Source organism: Myxocyprinus asiaticus, chromosome 37 (assembly GCF_019703515.2).
Source record: "Myxocyprinus asiaticus isolate MX2 ecotype Aquarium Trade chromosome 37, UBuf_Myxa_2, whole genome shotgun sequence".
NCBI lineage: Eukaryota > Metazoa > Chordata > Actinopteri > Cypriniformes > Catostomidae > Myxocyprinus > Myxocyprinus asiaticus.
The window spans coordinates 12,539,452-12,560,592 of NC_059380.1; the positions used below are offsets into that span (position 1 = coordinate 12,539,452).

At 40.3% G+C, this 21,141-nt stretch overlaps 2 protein-coding genes across 7 annotated transcripts in view; one reads left to right on the top strand and one right to left on the bottom strand.

The window, feature by feature from the left end:
• Positions 1 to 379: 379 nt before the first annotated feature.
• LOC127427703 (rhodopsin-like) lies at positions 380 to 2,184 on the top strand. Its single transcript, XM_051675455.1, has one exon. It carries the CDS (start codon positions 448 to 450, stop codon positions 1,510 to 1,512), a length of 1,065 nt encoding a protein of 354 aa, XP_051531415.1. The 5' UTR covers positions 380 to 447; the 3' UTR covers positions 1,513 to 2,184.
• Positions 2,185 to 3,196: 1,012 nt separating this feature from the next.
• LOC127427698 (membrane-associated guanylate kinase, WW and PDZ domain-containing protein 1-like) overlaps positions 3,197 to 21,141 on the bottom strand; it is a 204,528-nt gene continuing 186,583 nt past the window's right edge. For 3 of the 6 annotated variants that reach the window (XM_051675441.1, XM_051675440.1, XM_051675438.1), the window contains 6 exons: positions 20,578 to 20,781; positions 11,555 to 11,648; positions 11,256 to 11,343; positions 9,909 to 10,052; positions 7,494 to 7,632; positions 3,198 to 5,159 (listed from right to left, as the gene is read on the bottom strand). In XM_051675441.1, coding sequence (XP_051531401.1) covers positions 4,024 to 5,159; positions 7,494 to 7,632; positions 9,909 to 10,052; positions 11,256 to 11,343; positions 11,555 to 11,648; positions 20,578 to 20,781 — 1,805 coding nt within the window. In that variant the 3' untranslated portion in view covers positions 3,198 to 4,023. Of the gene's footprint in view, positions 5,160 to 6,032; positions 6,113 to 7,493; positions 7,633 to 9,908; positions 10,053 to 11,255; positions 11,344 to 11,554; positions 11,649 to 20,577; positions 20,782 to 21,141 lie in introns of all 6 variants that reach the window. The other 3 variants (XM_051675443.1, XM_051675439.1, XM_051675442.1) reach the window with 3 other exon arrangements.

Here is a 21,141-nt window from a genome sequence, read left to right on the forward strand (position 1 = left end):
AAACAAATTAGTCAAGATGTAGTCAGATGATATGATATGAGTGTGAATGCGTTTGTTTATAACCTTGTTTTCTTGAGGTAATTTCATTGAAAGTCTAAACAGATATAGAGGATAAATTCTGAATGAGACTTATTCATTCCAAACTACAATTTGGGTGTGTTTTTTTATTAGAGACCTCCATAACCTTGCTGTATATACTTCAACTGATCTATTTAACCTAATTGATATAGACACATTCAATCCACATAACCGTCTGAACGTCTTTCTGAGTACAGGCAGAGATTAACATAAGCATGGTCTGAACCATATTTTGCTTACCAATCAGATATGATAATCTATAATCTACCCTTTATATGCACCCATGTAGGGTGTACTCGATTTCTCAGATTTCAGCAACCAGGAGCCTAACATATCTACAGTGACGGTTGAAGACACAAATCAGCAACCATGAATGGCACAGAGGGACCAGACTTTTACGTTCCCATGTCTAATTTAACCGGTATGGTACGCAGCCCTTACGAGTATCCACAGTACTACCTGGCAACTCCATGGGCATTCTACTGCATAGCTGGTTACATGTTCTTCCTTATCGTTACCTGCATCCCAGTCAACTTTCTCACACTGTACGTGACCATCAAAACTAAGAAGCTTCGGACACCTCTGAATTATATCCTTCTGAATCTGGCTGTGGCTGACCTCTTCATGGTTTTTGGTGGATTCACCACCACCTTCTACACGTCCTTACATGGATACTTTGTCCTAGGCCGTGGGGGCTGCAACCTGGAAGGCCTTTTTGCCACACTTGGTGGTGAGATTGCACTCTGGTCCCTTGTCGTCTTGGCTGTTGAAAGGTGGGTGGTGGTGTGCAAGCCCTTTAGCAAATTCCGCTTTGGGCAGCTCCACGCCACCTTTGGAGTTGCGATTACTTGGATAATGGCCTGTTCATGTGCCATACCCCCTCTCCTCGGATGGTCTCGCTATATACCTGAGGGTTTGCAGTGTTCATGTGGTGTGGACTATTACACGTTGAAGCCTGAGGTTGCGAACGAGTCATTCGTCATTTACATGTTTATCGTTCACTTCTCAATCCCTCTCACCATCATTTCTTTCTGCTATGGCCGTTTGCTCTGCACTGTCAAAGTAGCAGCCGCTCAGCAGCAAGAATCGGAGACTACCCAGAGGGCAGAGAAAGAGGTTACCCGCATGGTTATCATCATGGTCATCTCATTCCTAATATGCTGGGTCCCCTATGCTAGTGTAGCTTGGTACATCTTCACCCACCAGGGCAGTGAGTTTGGTCCCATCTTCATGACTGTTCCGGCATTCTTTGCCAAGAGCTCTGCACTCTATAATCCACTCATTTACATCTGTATGAACAAGCAGTTCCGCCACTCTATGCTGTTAATACTGTGTTGTGGCAAGGATCCCTTCACAGAGGAGGAAGGAACTTCCACTTCTGCATCCAAGACAGAGACTTCATCGGTCTCCTCCAGCTCAGCATCTTCTGCCTGAAGGCCATGCTTTAAGCAACTTGCGCAACACACAATTTTTGCTACCTGCAACCTATTACAACCACAGTGAGGACACATGGAAAATTCTGAAATGGCAGATAGAGTTGTATCCTTATTGTCTTTGTGGACAGGCATTTCAAAACATCTGTGAATAGGTAATATGTGCAATTATCATCAATATTATAATTGTGTAACAAGAACAGCACTTTATATCGTTTGGAAATGAATTCAACCAATGTGTTTACAAATAAATGCATCAAAAAATATATACAGTATATGGTATCATTAAGTCTAACTGAAGTTGAACAAGAGAAATTAAACCTCTATATCATTATATCACTCCACAAAATGCTAAATTAAATTAAATAAGAGTTGAACATTGCATCAATTCAATGCCATTTCATAACAGGTGCAAAAGAACAATGTGTGATACAATTTATATGGGTGTATGAATGAATCCAACAACCATTTTTAAGGTAACTGCCAATGTAGGTTTTATATTGCATTTAATGTAAAAAGTGGTTATCTACTATAATCTAGATACCACAATAATACTACAGTTATTTGCAATACTGCAGAACGTGTTTCCTTACTATTATCAAGACAAGTACAATAACACTGATTTCAAAAGTCAGTTGTAAACAAATGCATTTTCCTGTCATGTATGTGTACATAAAAATAAACATGACAGGTTGAAACGATGTGTTTCCTTAATTACTGTTTTTAGTCCCTTTATTGTCAAATAATTATTATTTTTTTGTGTGTGTGCCATGCTTTGTGGAAACAAATGCTTATGGAACTCAGTAGAAATGACCTTGAGGTAATAATAGCAACCCAGAAACATCGTACCCTCCCCCTGATCTACAACAGAATACAAATTCGAGTCAGGGATGGGAGGGGAGGGGATGGATGGGAGACAAACCTTCAGGAGTGGGCTCATTTTTGTCTGTTGTCATTGCAGTGCGGGGGACATGTTCTTTGCTCCAATCTGGATGTTGGTAACGGAGCATAGTTTGCATAGATGGAAAGCAACAGCTGTGTGTGTTTTTAGCCTATGTCACACCCATTCCTTTTCATTCTCGAAGATGTAGGCCTTATATTCTTGGATACAAGAGAATGACTACAATGAGGCCAAAATAATAGCCACTTACACCAAATTACAACAATGTAATTTGAGGAATGGACTAACTACTGAATGAAACAATCTTATCTATAGACCTATAGACTCTACAAGCACATTAGTTAACAATAATAATTCAAAGAAATGTCCTTCTGTTCAGTTGGTTTAGTCAAACCACATTATTTTACTGTAGATTATACTGCACAAATCAAACTCAAACTGAAAGTTTAATTAAATACATAAACATAAGGTCTATAAAAAGTTTTTTAAATGCTATTCTGATTCAGTGATGCTCATACTGCTTAGGTGATTATATAGAAATGTCCTATTATCCCTAACTATCCTATTCTTCTAGGGATGCAGAGAACAAAGAGAACCTGATGCACTTCTCTTTTTATGCATTCACATCATTCTCTGAGAGGAAAGCTCATAGAGAAGTTCTCTTAAAAAAAAAAAAAAAAAAAAAAAAGTCAACTCTGTGGGTAGTGCATTGAATCTCTTTCCCTTCACCTTTTGAACTGCGAAAAGATAAAGAAATTCTTTGTTCTCTCCTTCTCTTTATTTTCCAGTTATGTTGGCAAAGTGTTAGAAAAAGAAACCGGTTCAGTTAAACACTGTCTCTTCCTCCCACACACATCCATCATTAATACATTTTACAGTCCGACTAACTAGTCTGCTTCCTCCTCACTCTTCCTCTCATGTAGAAATTGAGAATTATAAGAAAAACCATCAAAATGTGTATATATATTGGTTTTATTTTTTGAACATTATCGTCATAGTTTTTATTTCATTATCCCTTCATTCTTTTAAAATGATCACCTCTGAATGTACACGTACTGCAACTGTCAAAAATATACAAACGAATTCAGGCTTGTGCTATACTCTGTTCAAATGTCTAAAAAACAGTGGCACTAGGGAAGGAAAAGAAAACAAAGAGAGAGAGAGAGGACATTTAAAGAGTAAAGACATGCACAGTATATGTCTGAGCACCACATTGACTGAGCTGCTCGGTGCATGAGAGGGCTCTCTGTAACAGAAGGTTTTATAATCGGACAGAAGTCCAAAAGGCTGGCTGTCCTTTGTGAAAAAAACAAACAAACTAACAAAAAGATTGGTACTGTTAGGCACATAATTGTTTTCTTTATACATAGTCGTCAAACTCTGTAGAACTGCTAGCAGATTTATCAAAAGGGTCATAAAAGAAACAAAACTGACACTTCATGGAACAAAAGAGAAATCATTCTTCTGCTGTTGAGAGTCATTAAGATGTTCAACCATGAGAAAACTCCAGAATTCAAATTAATAATGTAATATCCAGGGTCTATACAGTCCTTGGATGAAGGCTTATGTGGACAGTGGGGTCTGTGTATGGTGTCTTTCTTAGCCGACCCATCAGATGCTAAGGTCTTTGGGGCTCTCTTTGTAGTTTTTCCTCCTCTGCTCAGGTACATTGTTGTTGGCTCTACTGTAATTGGATCTAAGCGTACTATAGTAGTTACTCAGCTGGGATCTGGCCTCATCTTCCTCCTCATCACGGTATGCTCTGATGGGAGACAGGTCCCCACCCAGACTCCTTGTCCTGTATGGGGCTGAAACTGGAGACTCGGCTCTAGGGTGCCCGTCCTGTATGCCCCCACCTCTAACAGGGAAGCGACCCCTCAATAATGAATTGTAGTTCCGGAAGGCTGAATCAGAGTCGGGCGTCCGTACACGGGGCAGGGTATCATCACGAGAAGCCCCACGGAGAAGGGTCAATTCGCGGTAGACTCGCTCCATAGGGGAAAGGTCTTCGAAGTAGCTGGGTGGCTCTCTTGGGGTGGGCAGAGTATCTTCCCGATTCAGCCAGTCCAGGGCTGGCAGCTCACTAAGCGGAATGCTCTCAGAGCGGGATGGAGGATTTGGAGGTGAAGGTTCCTTTAAGGCCACATCCAGCCCCCTGTCAAACTCACTACTGTAGGGTCTCTCCAAAGAAGCTGCAGACCATCTCGGTGGAGACCGGTATCTGGAACGTTGTGGGGAGCGATAGGGTGAACTGTGTCTATGAGGGGAAGAGTGACGGTGATGGCGTCTTTCTGGCGAGCGCCCGCGTCTCCGGCCATAACGGCTGTCCAAGGTGTTCTCCGCACTCCGAGCTCTGCGCCTCTCTGGGGAGCGGTGCCTCCGGTGGTGGCCGTTGTGTTGGCGAGAATGGTGGTGGTGATGGAGTGAGTCATCAGTGCTGGACCTCTTCTTGTCGCCCTTCCTCTTGTGAGGCTTCGAAGTGCCGCTGTCCTTTCCATGACCCTTACTCCTGCTCTTCTTTTCTGGGGAGTGGTGTCTGTGGTTGGTGTGGCGGTGGTTTGACCAGTGGCCATGCTCCCGGTGGCCCGATTTTTGTCGCGTCCCCTTGTCCTCATTCTGTGATGGTTTGTGAAGGTCTGGTGAATAGCTGGACTCCAATGGTGGGTGGGGCCGACTTTTGGGAGGATCTGCATTCACTTCCGAAACAGTTTGTGCACCGGCGCTGAGGCCGTTGCCGTTGTTGATGTCTGTAAGATATGAGTGATTATGGGTGAACTCAGTTATCACATACTGCCTGATCAAGAGCCATGTTACTTGCATAATAATCATGTGATGAATTGCGAATGTGATTGTATCATATTTTCATTATTATATGTTCTTGGAAAGTTAAAAGATATTATCGAATTGCCTACAGAATTTCATGTACATATCATTGAGGGAATGATGTGCCAATTACTCAAGAAATTACTAGAAATATCATTAGTATTGATGCAGATGGTGATAATACTCCTCCGGTACACCGACAACCTCATGCATTGGGATGCTTTTAAAAAAGGCGGTTAAAATGACAAACTTGATTGAACTCCAAAAATAAATATAAACATGGACTGGTTTGTGAAAGATACCTGTATATGATTAGCAAAGACGTAAGAAACCCAAGGTTTATATCGTTTTAACTTGCAGATAAGATCCTTTCCACGACTATGAGGCTCTAAATACATAAGTACAATTTTCAAAAACTCTCGAGCTAAATCATTTCTATTTTTTGTGAGAAACCTCACCTGCCTTAGAGCGACAATGATTCAAAGTCAAAGAATATTTACCTGTACCAGTTAATGGCTTTGGTGGGTGGACAAAACTTATGTAAAAAAAAAAAAAAAAAACACCTAGTAAAAAAAAACTGCATTCAATGATGAAGACTTTCATTTTGTCTGTAGGGATGTCAGCAAACTTTAAATGCAAGAATGAACCCACTCATTCAGGTCACAATGTCAGGAATGGCCACAGCACTGGCAATGCATTCTGTGTAAATGAACTTGCAAGGGACAGTACAATTGAGTGGAAGCCACAGCACAGAGAACTGCCAGAAATGTGATGACACAAACACGGGATCTACAAACCGTGGTCTGATTTTGGTAGAAAGCAGGCTCTCCTGTCTTTTCAGATCTCATACAAGCAGCGACTTGGGGGGCAACCATCGCTAGGGGTGGAAGGAAGAGCCCAGAACAACAGAAAAGAATAGATAAAAAAAGAAGAGAGAGAGAAGTAGAGTATTTAGATCCCTGAAACAACAGTCGTGAGAGAGTTATGCTCTTTTGCAATGGAAACAGTGTTTATTTTATCAATTAGTCAAAGATAGAGATTGTCCATAAAACGCCCCCACCCTTGAGTGAAAAATCAACAGTAACAGAGAAATACAGAACCACTCACACACACATACAGTACACGGACACACACACAAATCCACACCCAGCAGCGAATCAACCCAAGGACTGTGAGATGTGGGTGCCTTAACAAGCTTAGGTGTGCAAACACACACACACACACACCATATGATGCAGTTTACTTTGCAAACAGAAAGAACAAAAGCAGTGAGATGTGGAAAAGTAAATGAGAAATAAAAAAACAAGTACAAAATGGTATAAAAATATACAACCTCACAGAGATATCATGTTGGTGCAGGAAATGACACATTATATCACATTCTGAACTTGACAATATACATGAACTTCTTTAAATGGCCAAGACCGAAAATAAAAGCATAAAAAATAACTGTGGCAAATAAGTACATGAATTTTCCATAAATATTATGGAAATGAAAAAGAAATAAAAAAACATTAGATATTCACTGACAACATGCGGCACTGACATTATGCTCAATAAGTGAGTAGCTTTCTGTCTGAAAATGATGGCAAAGAAATTAACCTCCGATAACAACCTTTCTGATACAAAAATCAATCATGGCATGTGGAATTTACGAATCATCTGCTTTAAGTGGAGTTTGCAAAGAAGCAGTTGACATGTACAACGTGCAAAAAAAAAAAAAAACTGTGAATGCGTTGAATACAGTATTTTGATCTTTCTCTGAAATGGCTTATGTCACCAGAATTCGTTTGTAGTCATCGAGTCATTAAAGACCCTTCTCAGTAGCTTACATTCACCTTCAATAAATATCATAAATATGTTACAACTCACTGACATGGTCATACCACCTCATTTGAGGGCATGAAGGAGTTTATCATATTTTTTTTCTTCTGAAAACAATAAAACGTATATCCAGTTTTAGAAACGTTAATATTTCTGCATCTGCGCTTTTTTTATGAGAGTATTATGAGAAACGTGCCACAACCACCACCCAAAATCATCTGGAAATCACATATCCCAATGTCCCCAAGGCTAGCCCAGTGCACAGAGGCAGAGAGGGGGCAACAGCAGAAGGTGGAAGGCCCATCACCCAGTAGGAGGTCAAAGGAAAGGGCCAGTGCGCAGAAAAGAAGATGCGGTGTTGCTGACCCCCATTGGGGGAACTCCTCAAGGGGTGAAGACAGGGGAGAAGGGGATGTTCTCGTAGATTGACCCACCATATTCTGGCACAGAGCCGTCCCCCCTCCTTAGGACCAGGTGGACTTTTCGGCCACCGTTTTTGATCAGTTCAATGGCACGGGCGTGCTTCATGCCTTTGGTGCTTTCGCCATTGATTTCCAAAATCTCATCTCCAACCTGAGAGAAAGATGCAGAGAGAGGGAGAGAAGACATGGACAAAATAAAAATAAGGCAATCAAACCTAAATCTAGAAGACGGATACAGTTTCAACCACAACTGTGACATTCAGCAAACACCATCATGAATAGAAAAAGACAAAGATAAAGAGGGAGATGGAATTTCCTTGGTTCTGTTTTCCTTCTCTGCCTCTGGTTATCTTTCAGCGCTTGTCAAAAGAAGAATACCATTTCCACAAAAATGGGTCTTTGGCTGACAACTTGCTCCGCTTTACAGAGTTGGTGCGCAGTTATCCTCTCATGTAACTTGCAGAGCTCAACACACTCTGAATTTAATTTTTCATTTCATCTGCATTTCACTGATGCTAACAGACAGCTAATCACATTACATCTAATTTACTTAAAAACTCCAAAGTCTAACTTTCAATCTTATGGAATGGGAAACAGGGGTTATTTCACAAAAAACATCCTAAATCTAGAATCCTATGATATTCTAACTTGAACTGGTCAGATCTTAACTTAAAGGAATAGTTCACCCAAAAATGAAAATTCTCTCATCATTTACTCACCCTCATGCCATCCCAGATGTGTATGACTTTTGTTTTCATCTGCTGAACTCAAATCAAGATTTTTAGAAGAATGTAGCGTCAACATTTTGGCACTCATTCATGTGCATTGTATGGACCAACAGAGCTGAAATATTCTTCTAAATATCATAATTTGTGTTCTGCAGAAGACAGACAGACATACACATTTGGAATGGCATGAGGGTGAGTAAATGATGAGAGAATTTCTGGGTGAACAATCCCTTTAAGACTCAAGATAAGGAGTTTAATATGTCGCCAGTTCTCAGCTGACTACTATGATACACCTTGAACTTTTTGTCATGTTCCTCAAACCATTCCTGAACAATTTATGCAGTGTGGCAGGGTGCATTATCCTGCTGAAAGAGGCCACTGCCATCAGGGAATACCGTTGCCATGAAGGGGTGTATGTGGTCTGCAACAATCTTTAGGTAGGTGGTACGTGTCAAATTAACATCCACATGAATACCAGCACCCAAGGTTTCCCAGCAGAACATTGCCCAGAGCATCACACTGCCTCCGCCGGCCTGCCTTCTTCCCATGGTGCATCCTGCTGCCATCATTTCCCTAGGTAAACGACACACACGCACCTGTCCGTCCACATGATCAAAAAGAAAACGTGATTCATCAGACCAGGCCACCTTCATCCATTGCTCCATGGTCCAGTTCCTACTCATGTGCCCATTGTAGGCACTTTCGGCAGTAGACAGGTGTCAGCATGGGCACTCTGCGGCTATGCAGCTCCATACGCAGCAAGCTGCGATGCACTGTGTGTTCTGACACCTTTCTATAATGGCCAGCATTAAGGTTTTCAGCAATTTGTTCTACAGTAGCTCTTCTGTGGGATCGGACCAGACGGGCTAGCCTTCGCTCCTCAAGCGCATCAGTGAGCCTTGGGCGCCCATGACCCTGTCGCCAGTTCACCGGTTCTCCTTACTTGGACCACTTTTGTTAGGTTCAAACCACTGCATACCGGGAACACCCCACAAGACCTGCCGTTTTGGAGATGCTCTGACCCAGTCGTCTAGCCATCACAATTTGGCCCTTGTCAAAGTTGCTCAGATCCTTACGCTTGCCCATTTTTCAACACATGAAATTCAAGAACTGACTGTTCACTTGCTGCCTAATATATCCCACCCCTTGACAGGTGCCATTGTAACGAGATAATAAATGTTATTTACTTCACCTGTCAGTGGTTTTAATGTTGTGGCTGATCAGTGTATGAATGAAATCTTCTCTAATGTAGCCTAAGACAAGTTCTTGAGAAAGATAATGAGGAGAACTTGGGAATTTAGACACAAGGAGCTGAATCAATAGGACAACCTAAATCAATTTTCTTTGCAGAATCAAAACACAGATCCCAGATCGGATGCTTTGAAGTTAAATTAATAATAGCCACATAAAGATGAAGTGTGTAATTTTTTTTAAAGCTTTGTACAAATATACAAGTTTACAACTTTTTAAAAAAATACTTTAGACTACTTTGTTAAATGCATTGATGACAACTTTAGGTAAGTTAATTGGAGGCTGATTTCCTCAAATTTATAGTTTTCAAAACATTTTCCAAACCAACCAGCACTTCACAGCAACATTGGCTCAACCTAAGGCATGAGTTTGGGGCAGGCCTACATTTTTGGCCGAGGAAAGGGGGACTGATGGATGCCGATTCACATTTATGGTTAAATGTACGTACCCTCATCTTTCCGTTTCTCACAGCTGCTCCGTCCTCCGCTAGTCTCAGCACATACAGGTCCATGTTGTACTCTCGACCCCCTCTAAGGCTGAAACCAAAGCCTTTATTGTCCCTCTCCAGATCAACAGAGTAGAACTCAGCATCCTAAAACACAAATACACACCAAGGTCAGAGATAAATCTATATTTGTGTATTTTTTTAACCAGGCTCCCATTTCATCAGAGGAGACGAAAGCCACCTTCAGGAAAGTCACGTATATTCGATAGAAGCAGAATCTGAGGAATAGCTTGAATTATTGATCTGACTCTGGAGGTATTTTAGGGAGGAAAGAGAAGGGCCGCAAACACGATACGACGACACCACCACAGAGTCAGAATCTGCAGTGCATGAAGGAACCTCTGGTGTTAAATCACACAACTTTTGGCTTTTCGCTTTTGAAAGTTCATCAAAATACTGCTGTGAAATCTCTCAGAGGGCAAAAACATCAAATGGGGAAGTAAGATGGGTGTTTCTCATCTTTCGGTGGAAACGGAGGATAATGAGGATCAGCTAGTGCTTTTCAAGTGTGGGGAGGCACAGATAACTCAATGATACAGAGATATTTTTTCTTTTTCTTTTATGGTGTCTTCAATGTTGCTTTCAAAAGCTGCTTCTCAAACTATTTCTTAAAAAGTGAAATTACCTAATGAAAATAAATGATCAAGCTCAAACTGATTTTGTAATAATGAAATATGTAAATTAGGCAAAAGATAGAATTATGAAAGCTAAAATAAATGTGTTCAAGCAGATGGCAGATAACTGTGTCTGTATCTGATTCTCCGACCTATGGAGCACTCTGCGTTTGACAGCGCAAAGCTTTGACATTTCAAACACTGTCAGTCACACACATCACCATTTCATTTATTGGCTATTTGCTGCAAAGTTCTGCCCTTTTGAGAGCTTGACCAATCGTCATATAAAGAAACCGGGCTTCCAGGTAGGACAAAAACATTGTTTGAAAGCCTAATGTGCAATAAACAATCAGGTGCTTTTTTCAGTTTGACCCCCATTGAATCACTCCATCTGGATGGGAATCAAAATGACCCAAATTGACTCCAATTGAAACACAACTTCAAAAGGGATTTATGGGCCATGTGTCCTTTGACATCTATGGACATATTAATGTAGAAAAAACACGGATTGCGTTAGTTGAATAAACAGATATTTTACACTTTTATTCGCTTAAAAATATGGGAGTAATATAGATAATTTGCATATATTATGTAATTTCTGCATTTCCAATTAAATTTTAGGGGAGGACATGCTTCCTGTGCAATCTTAAAGAAATCGCCACCACTGAGGATGTACCTGATTTGAAGGTTGTGTTGGAGCTAGAGGGGGTGGAGCTTGTGGGGCTTTGAACTCAAAAGACTCCTGTTTTGGTTTAGTGTTGTTTCTGGGGGGAAAATAAAACAGAGGAAAAACATTTAATAAATTATGAACACTGTCGTACATTTAATGAAATGCTGGGGAGTGATGTTCTTTCTTAAATAAATAATGAGCAACCATGACAATTATTATGTCAATTAATTACAAAATCCTCTTTAATCCAACTGAAAATGGTTGTGTTATGTGGGTGTTTCAGAGCACAGGTATGTAGCGTGTACCTTGGCTCAGGTGCGGCTTGCTGTTGAGGTGTGTGTGTGGTAGTTATGGTAGCTATCTTCTCAGCGTTGGTCAGCAGTGATGCATTGGAGGACTCTGTGGAGGAACATCAGATATGATAGCTTTACTTTCATGAAGCACACATAATGCTTCTGCATTGTGCTTCCGTTGGACACAGTAAAGTTTACCCTGTAGACCAAGCATCAGAGGCCCAATTTCTATACAACAAAACATTAGCACTAGTGCGCTTTGCAAGCACAATCCAGTTGGGCAGTAGGTACAATTGCACATTTATCATGTTGCCCAGAACAGTGGCTGGAGTTTTAGTATTATAAATTTGAATATAGCTTAGTGACCTAAAACCATCCAAAGTCTTACACGCAATTTCCCCATCTATGTGTAATCACAAAACACAATCTACCCTTTCTGTAACATTTAAAATAGCTTGGGTTAAAGAAGCAGTTCAACCAGACTCTTTCTTTTCTTCTGAGGAACACAAAAGGAGATATTTTGAAGAATGTTTACATTGCTTATTTCCATACAATGAAAGAATACAGTGACCATGTGCTGGCAAGCTCCAAAAAGGACAATAAACACCATAAAAGTAGTCCATATGACTATATGCTTTATTCCAAGTCTAATAAAGTCAGACTGAAATGTAAGTCATAATTCACTGATAATCTTCCTCTCTGATAAAGAACTCAAATCGCATTTGTGTTTGCACATACTGTATTCAAACTTGGTTCTGTATCTCATAGCTAATCGCAAAACAGCAAGAACACTCTTCAAAATATCTCCTTTGTGTTTCATTTTCGGAAGAACTGTTCCTTTTATTGATCTTGGATCATTTGCTTTGATTACATTGGTCCAACTTGTAAGTCAGCTGTCACCAATAAAATGCGGGCTGCTGTTGCTAGACATCAAAGCCGCTTTAATTCCGCCCCACTGGGCAGTCACTCTGAGGGAGAGAGGGGATTTTGATGAGTGCACAGCCCGTGAATCCCACTGTCTTAAAATAGCTTTTCCCCATCACTCTGTCATCTGCAGGAACATTCTTGTTGTTCCCTCTCTTTCCTGCTCATGGCTTTATCTTTTTTTTTCTTCTTTTTTTTTCTTGGATACACTCAAAGAACAAGAACTGCATAAAGGAAAAATTATGCAGAAATTAAGTGCAGAAAGAGGCACCAAAACTATACTGCAATAAATCACCTTTTGACTCTTTCTTTTCTTGTTTTCCAGCAAAATATCAAAACATCCTTAAAACAAAATACACTTACTTAAGAAGCAAAATGACAAAATATTTAAAGGTGCACTCAGTAACTTTTTGATCATGCCATCTTGAACTTACAGTGACACCTAGTGGTGTGGATGCAGCATCATTCAAAATCAATAGTTTCCAGTTACAGATGCCATTGTAGAAATTCACTATACACAATCAGCCATGATTAATTTAATCCAAGAGTGAAAGTGTCCAATAACAAGATGATATTGTATAACAAGTTACTGAGATTAAGCTAGTAGTATTCAGCTTGTCATGTGATTCTAAAATGGCAGCCCCCATGAAGGCACCCCTGTATGTAGAATAAAACAGCTTTTATAAGGTTACTGATATGACTAGAGTCCTCATCTCATGTGAGTGGTCATGATTTTATACATATGTTTCAAACTTACAATTCATTTATTTAGGAGTAAAACCTTTTTAATGGGGAAAAAGTGCACATTTAATCTTGTTGTTGTTGTTTTTTAATCTAAAAAAAAAAATAGTGAGGTTTGTGAATAAACTATTTGCCAATTTGGTAAGAAAAATATTCTTAATTCAAAGGGAAAACAATTAAATAAGGCTTTTTTTGTTTGTTTGTGTTAATCATAAACCTCACTAAATTTAGATTTATCTGAAAAATAAAGATATTAATTTTGATTTCCTACCTTGTGAAACTTTGCCTCTCAAGTTAATGTATCCTGTTTTGTGGATGTTCAGTTATTTTTACAAGAAGTCAAAAATACTAAGTAAGAAAATTACTTTAATTATTTTTTGCCATGTACAGGTAGTGACTGCAGTTTAACCAGACGTATACACCCACTTTCTGTCAATTATGGAAATTCTCATAGTGTGTCAGCCGTCTCCTCTTCTCTGATTAAAGAACATTACGAACTCATGAACAGACCCAGTGCACTTGGAATCATGTATTATAGTTGAGCCGAGCCTTCACTGGCAACTGCCTTCTCATTACTGCATGCCTCCTTCCCTCCAAGGGAAACACTTAACACAGAAAACGGACACATTTAAGCTCTGTTCCAAATCCTAGTGAGCTGCTTCGCTGCCTCCTGCATATTTAAGCAGCTGCATCAAGGGCCGTTCAGACCAAGCACTTTTGTAAAAAAAAAAAAAAAAAAAACTACACACAACACAACAAATTTACACATTTTTAAAAGTTGAAGTTCTTTTTAACTTTCCACGCCTTCTAAAAGTGCTTCTGTGTGAAACGCTGAAAAGAAAAATTTGTGCAACGGTTAAAGACATCCATCTAGCCCATTTTTATATAGAAAAATAAATGAAAAACAACTCAGCTGTGTGCAAAAAAACCCAAAAAACGTGCGCTTAAGGCGCCTTAAATGGATAGTTTTAATTCTGTTATTATTAGCTCACCACAATGTTGTTCCAAACTGAATTTCTTTCCTCAGTGGAACCCAAAAGGTGATGTTAGGCAGAATGTTAGCCTTAGTCACCATTTACTTTTATTGCATCTTTCTTCCATACAATGAAAGTGAATGGTGACTGAGGCTAACAATATACCTAAACATCACCTTTTGTGTTCCATAGAAAAGAGAAAGCCGTACAAATCTGTAGCAACACAAAGGTGAATAAACTATGATTTTTGGGTGAACTTTTCCTTTAAAATGCTGCCTCCGTAGGCAGTTCACTTGGTTTTGGAACAGAGCTTGACATGTGCATGTCGCATATAGCATGACTGTGTCATTCCTCCCTGATCTGCTTGGCTGGTGTGTCATCTGTCATAATTACAACAGCACAATATGAAGGCATACTACCTCTAAAGCTATAAGAGCTGTAATGAATAAAGAAGCCTCTGAGCCTGCTGAATATTCAGTGCTACCTTGATCTCCCTTGCAGGTCCCTGTTTATAATTCTTCTGCCAATAATGCTGAATGTACAGTCTACCCTTACAAAAAATTTACTGCAGTAAAACTGCAGTCTGATTGCAATATTACTGCAATCTATGTAGTAAAAAGCGCAGTTTTGTGTAGTGCAATGATGCTGTACTACACAATGACAAACTGTACTGCACTTACAATGCTTTTAACTGCAGTACTGATATAGTGCACTGCAGTAAAACTGCAGGTCAGTGTAGTACTACTACAGTTCAGTGAAGTATACCTGCATTCCACACTGGTATAACTGCAGTACATTGCAAAATAATAGCAGTTCAATGTAGTAAAATATCAAGTCAATGCAGTTGAGCTGTAGTTTGTGTAGTTCACCTGCAGTTCAGTGCAGTTAAACAGCTGCACTGAAGTATAAATGGAGCTTCAATTGCAAATGCAGTTTTCATATTAAACAAAACTGCAGTTCTATATCGTTTAAACAAGGACTGTCGAAATGAACGCATGCGATTAATTTACAATGTTTGATAAAAAATTTCTGTTAAGGCAATAAACGTAATTACCAATTTGACATTAGATTCTGCCAGTCTATTCAGCTCTTTATGAGATCTAAACACTAGTTTCAATAGGGAGGAACCTTTGCAATGTAACCGGGGGGGACCTAACACAGAGACGCACACAACACAAACAAACACACAGCATTAAAGTGATGGAGAGAGGACCTCTTAATGGTAATTTTTTTGTACAAATCAAACCCAGACACAGCAAACTAAAGCCACATTCACACGACTCGTTGAAGTGAAGCAACCAGTGTTCCCTCGGGCGCCTCGTTGTGCTTCCGTATTACCGGACTATTTGGATGAAGTATCATTATGTGGTCAGTATTAGTATGAAAAGCAAAACAAAGCCCTATTCGGACAGTCATTGTTTCTCAGGGTGACATCTTAAAAAACAAATTGCATGGCTCCTCAATGAAAAAACTAATGCGCTCGGATGACAATTAATTCACGGTGGAAGAGCAAGTTCGGAACCCGGAAGTTTGCTTCTCATGTGGTCAGTCACATGTAATATTAGTATTAGGGGGTGTAAAGTTTAGTTGAATAGTCGGTTCGTTCTAAAGTGTAAATAGAGGGAACACGGAGCACTTTGCTCATGCTTTAGTATCTCACACGCGCGCGCGCTCTCACTCTGTCTCCCCAGCACGCAATCAAACATACACACACACAAGTGCATAGGGAGTGAGAGAAAAGCTGCACATGTACCACGTACAGTAAAGAAAATATGGAAAATATTTGGAAAAATTAGGTTAGCGCAACCTCTTTTTTTTCTATTTTTCTTCTATGTCAGAGCTCCAACTCAGTGTGATGCAGCAGGGATGTAACTATATTCATGTGAATAATTTCCAACATTTCTACACAATCACATTACCATGCATCTTGCCACATCACCGTATGGCACTTGGCAGAGGTCAAAATTGTTTTCCAAAAAGACTTTTGGATTGATTCCTGCTTTTAAACTCAGAGATGTGGATTCGGATGGAAATTAAATGACCAAATGACCTTGGTGTTTGTCAAAAAACATTAGGTAATTAGGCCGGGAATTTTCTTGCAGATGGTGGGAGAAAAATACAGACATTTTGGATTCAGACGGCAATAAAATCTCTGACTAGCCCCTGTAAATGCTGGAATTACCTTACATCCCCATATAAAAAAATCATCGTCCAAAAGGGCTCAAGACGCAGCGCTTTTCATGTGGAGTTTAAAGCAATGCGAATCATTTGAATTCGACTTCACGATTGCTGTAGCAAAGTGGACAGCCACAGCTTGTCGGACAATTAATATTGTGGAGGATGAGGGTTTAAGAGATTTACAGTGTGTTGCAATGAATATGCAAACCTATGGGGACAAGTTCTTTCAATTTGTGTACATCCCACTTAGACTTTGGGAAACCTTTCATGCTATTTTAGTGCTTTTCTATCTTTATACTGTAAAAGGCTTTGTTTGGAAAATATTAATAAAACATTGTTGCATATTGTTTTCTTTAAATTTTTAAGTAGGAACTAAATGTATTTTGCGATCTACAATGAGGGCCACCTCGGTGTGGAGCTCTCCAGTTCTTTTGCTGTTTTTGTTTGTTTGTTCTGTGTTTTGTAATGTCTTTTCGATCAGTTTCGGCAGAGACGTACAGTTAAATATTCGGCAGCAAACACCAGATAATTTTTTTTACCAGTATTTGATTATTCAGACGTTTTGTTGGACATTTTAATCGGAGGAGCTGCGGTGCTGTACAAGCATGCTATAAGATGCAAACAAGGGAAGCGAGCCGACGCACTGGTCAAATTGCGTCAATGCGGCTTCCGAACCGCGCTGCCAAGCATACATTTAGCACATCTCCACTCTCTTCCTAATAAAATGGACAAACTACTTCTCCTAACCCTTATAAATAAGGACTTTGCTAACTCTGCTGCTCTGTGCTTCACAGAAACCTGGCTGAGTGAAACCATTCCGGACAGTGCGTTACATCTGCCAGGCTTTCAGCTGTTCAGAGCAGATCGCATCATGGAGACATCGGGGAAAATAAGAGGCGGTGGAACATGCTTTTACATCAGTGCAAGTTGGTGTACTGATGTAACAGCGTTGAAGAAGATGTACTTCCCTAATTTAGAAGCGCCCTTCCTTAACTGTAAGCCTTTCTACTCACCACAGGAGTTTTCCTCATTTATTCTGGTGAGTGTTTACATTCCTCACAAGTATGCGTGAATGCAGCGCTGCAACAGCTGGCTGATCACATCATAGACACGGAGAAACAACACCCGGACTCACTTATTAGTATTCTTAGGGAGTTCACACATGAACTGCCCAAATACAAACAGCACATTACTTGCCCAGCCAGAGACAGAAATATACTGATCACTGTTACACTACATTAAAGAATGAATGTCGCTCTGTTCCTAGAGCAGCTTTGGGACTCTCTGATCATTGTCTGGTTCATCTTCTTCCAACCTACAGGCAGAAACTAAAATCAGCTAAACCTGTAGTTTAGACTGTAAAGAGATGGACAAATGAAGCAGAGAGGGAACTACAAGCCTGTTTTGACTGCACTGATTGGAGTGTTTTTGAAGCTGCAGCCACCGACCTGGATGAGCTCACAGATACTGTGACATTATATATCACTTTCTGTGAGGACATGTGCATTCCTACTAGGTCTTATTTAACATATACTTGTCTAAAAGCCTGTGCTAACCAGCTGGCTCCCATCTTCACACAGATCTTCAACACATCACTTGAGCACTGTGAAGTTCCCAGCTGCTTCAAACACTCCACCATCATCCCCGTCCCAAAGGAACCCAAGTTTGCAGGACTTAATAACTACAGACCTGTCGCCCTGACATCTGTGGTCATGAAGTCATTTGAGAGACTGGTGTTGGCCCACCTGAAGTACATCACTGGACCCTTTCTGGATCCCCTGCAGTTTGCCTATCGAGCTAACAGGTCTGTGGATGATGCAGTCGATATGGGACTGCATTACATACTGCAACATCTAGACAGACCAGGGACTTATGCAAGGATCCTATTTGTAGACTTCAGTTCGGCTTTCAACACCATCATCCCTGCTCTCCTACGGAATAAATTAACCCAGCTCTCGGTTCCCACCTCTATCTGTCAGTGGAACACCAGCTTTCTGACAGATAGGCAGCAGTTAGTGAGACTGGGGAAATTAATTTCCAGCGTATGTACAAACAGCACTGGTGCCCCCCAGGGATGTGTGCTCTCCCCACTACTCTTCTCCCTGTACACAAACGACTGAACTGCCAAGGACCCCTATGTCAAGCTCCTGAAGTCTGCAGATGGCACTACAGTCATCAGCCTCATCCAAGATGATGACGAGTCCGCTTACAGAAGATAGGTTAAATGACTGGCTCACTGATGCAGTCAAAACAACCTGGAGCTGAAACAGTGGAGAAGATAGTGGACTTTAGGAGGAACACCCCAGCATCAACCCTGCTCACCATTCTAAAAAGCACTGTGGCAGCAGTGGAGTCATTCAGGTTCCTGGGCACTGCCATCTCACAGGACCTGAAGTGGGAGACCCACATTGACTCCATTGTGAAAAAGGCCCAGCAGAGGTTGTACTTCCTTTGCCAGCTGAGGAAGTTCAACCTGCCACAGGTGCTGCTGATCCAGTTCTACTCAGCAGTCATTGAGTCTGTCCTCTGCACTTTTATAACTGTCTGGTTTGGTTCAGCAACCAAGTTAGACATCAGAATACTTCAAAGGATAGTCCGGACTGCTGAACAGATTATTGGTTCTCACCTTCCCACCCTCCAAGAACTGTACACCTCCAGAGTGAGGAAAAGGGCTGGAAAAATGGCTTTGGACCCCATTCACCCAGCACACTACCTTTTTGAACTGTTGCCCTCTGGCCAGTGCTACAGAGCTCTGAGCACCAGAACAGTCAGACACAAGAACAGTTTCTTCCCTCAGGCCATTTACCTTATGAACAGTTAAAACTGCCCCCAATACTCTCCACTGTGGCAATACAATCATGTGCATATTCAACTATTCATTCATATTTATATTCCATTTATTTTTATTTGACATATCCTACCTCTTCTGCCCAATACATTAAATCGCCTTGCACATAACTGTATATCTGTATATAACATTATTGCCCTACTGTAGTTTCCTCTATATATTTATCTGTTGTATCTTATTTTTTATTCTTATTTCACTGTTTATGTATATATGTTTATATATATTTCAAATGTTGTATTTGTATATTTTTAGTATTCTCTTTGCACTGGAAGCTTCTGTTACCATGACAAATTCCTTGTATGTGTAAGCATACTTGGCAATAAAGCTCATTCTGATTCTGTTTTTGACAGGAAAAGTAGTATGTATAGAGTCATATTTCTGAATTTTCCAAATCTGTGATTAACTATGAAAAATCATGTGAGTAAACATTTTAACCGACACTGCCTCTGCTGGGTGTTCTATACATTACAGTACTGCATTTAGAGGTCATGTACTGTACTGTGTACTGCATGTACTATATCACATGTTCTTGACACTTGCTCTGATAATTTGAGAATATGGATGCCTTTAACATTGCCAATATTTTCATGTTTTTTTATACTTTTATATTTGCTAGAGAATGTTTAATTTGAAATATTGCATTGCTGATGTGCAAGAAGTGTAGGTGTAGTTCAAGTGTGGTAATGTAGTAGCAGTACAAGTGTGGGAATTTGGACACAGTATTCCAGCATTTTTCTATACTTCAGTACAAGTGTGGTAATTTGGGCGCAATATTCCTGCAGTTTTCTATACTGCAGTACAATGTGGTAATTTGGACGCAGTATTCCTGCAGTTTTCAGTACTGCAGTACAAGTGTGGTAATTTGGATGCAGTATTCCTGCAGTTTTCAGTACTGCAGTTTAAGTGTGGTAGCATCCTAACTGTCAAGGCAGCATCCTAACTGTCAAGAAACCTCATAAGTGACACACAAATAGTGTTCCATACGGGAGACATGATTTTCAATAGAGTTTGACCTTAGCATGTTGCCAAACTAACAGCATGAACAAATATTGGGTGAAATAATCTATATATGATTACACTTTGCTAATTTTTATGTCGATACGTTTCAGTATTAAATTAAATATATTGATAATCAAAATTATTTATAAACCAAAATCAAAATTACTAAATCGCCTTATCCACCAAGTTGAATTCCTTAATATTTGGCTAAAACAAGTCTTCTTGAAAGGCAGCATAATTAAGCTGCTTACCTTTTGGAACAGCCTTCGTGTCGATAATGTGCCTGCTATGATGGTTTAAAATGCCTTTGTAGGCAGCTTACAATGTTTTGAAACAGAGCAAGAGAGAAAGCAAAATCACTTCACACTGACCGTCTCCTGGAATGATCCGCAGCGTCACTGTGTTCCCAGCCTCCTTGATCAGGTTGACGATGTCTGAGTGGGACTTATTGGTAATAGAGCAGCTGTTTACAGCCAGTATCCGGTCTCCAACCTTCAGTTTCCCACAGCGGTCAGCTGGGCTTCCTTCGATGATGCGACCTATTTTATGAGGCATTGCCACACATGCGTTTCCAGCTTTTGTCCAACAGTGATTGAGCATGTATGAGTTTTAATTAAGATATTTTTTATTTATTTTGGTGGGGAAGGGGAAAAAGGAAAGAGAGAGAGAGAGGGAGAGAAAGAGAGAGGAAAGAATGTGTAGGAGTTAATACACCAAGCCACCAAGCCAAAGTGCCAACATTTTCATAGAATGCCCATAGACTGTGCCCTGCAAGCCAAATACACCCCATGAAACTTGTGACAGGCAAAAGCATGTTACTGAATGGAGAGCAAAGGTACGGGGCGCAATAGTAAAAACGAACATATTGAACCTGCTGAATTTAGTGATATAAAAGGCATCTGCATGCTAGATCATTTACAGTAATTATACTGATT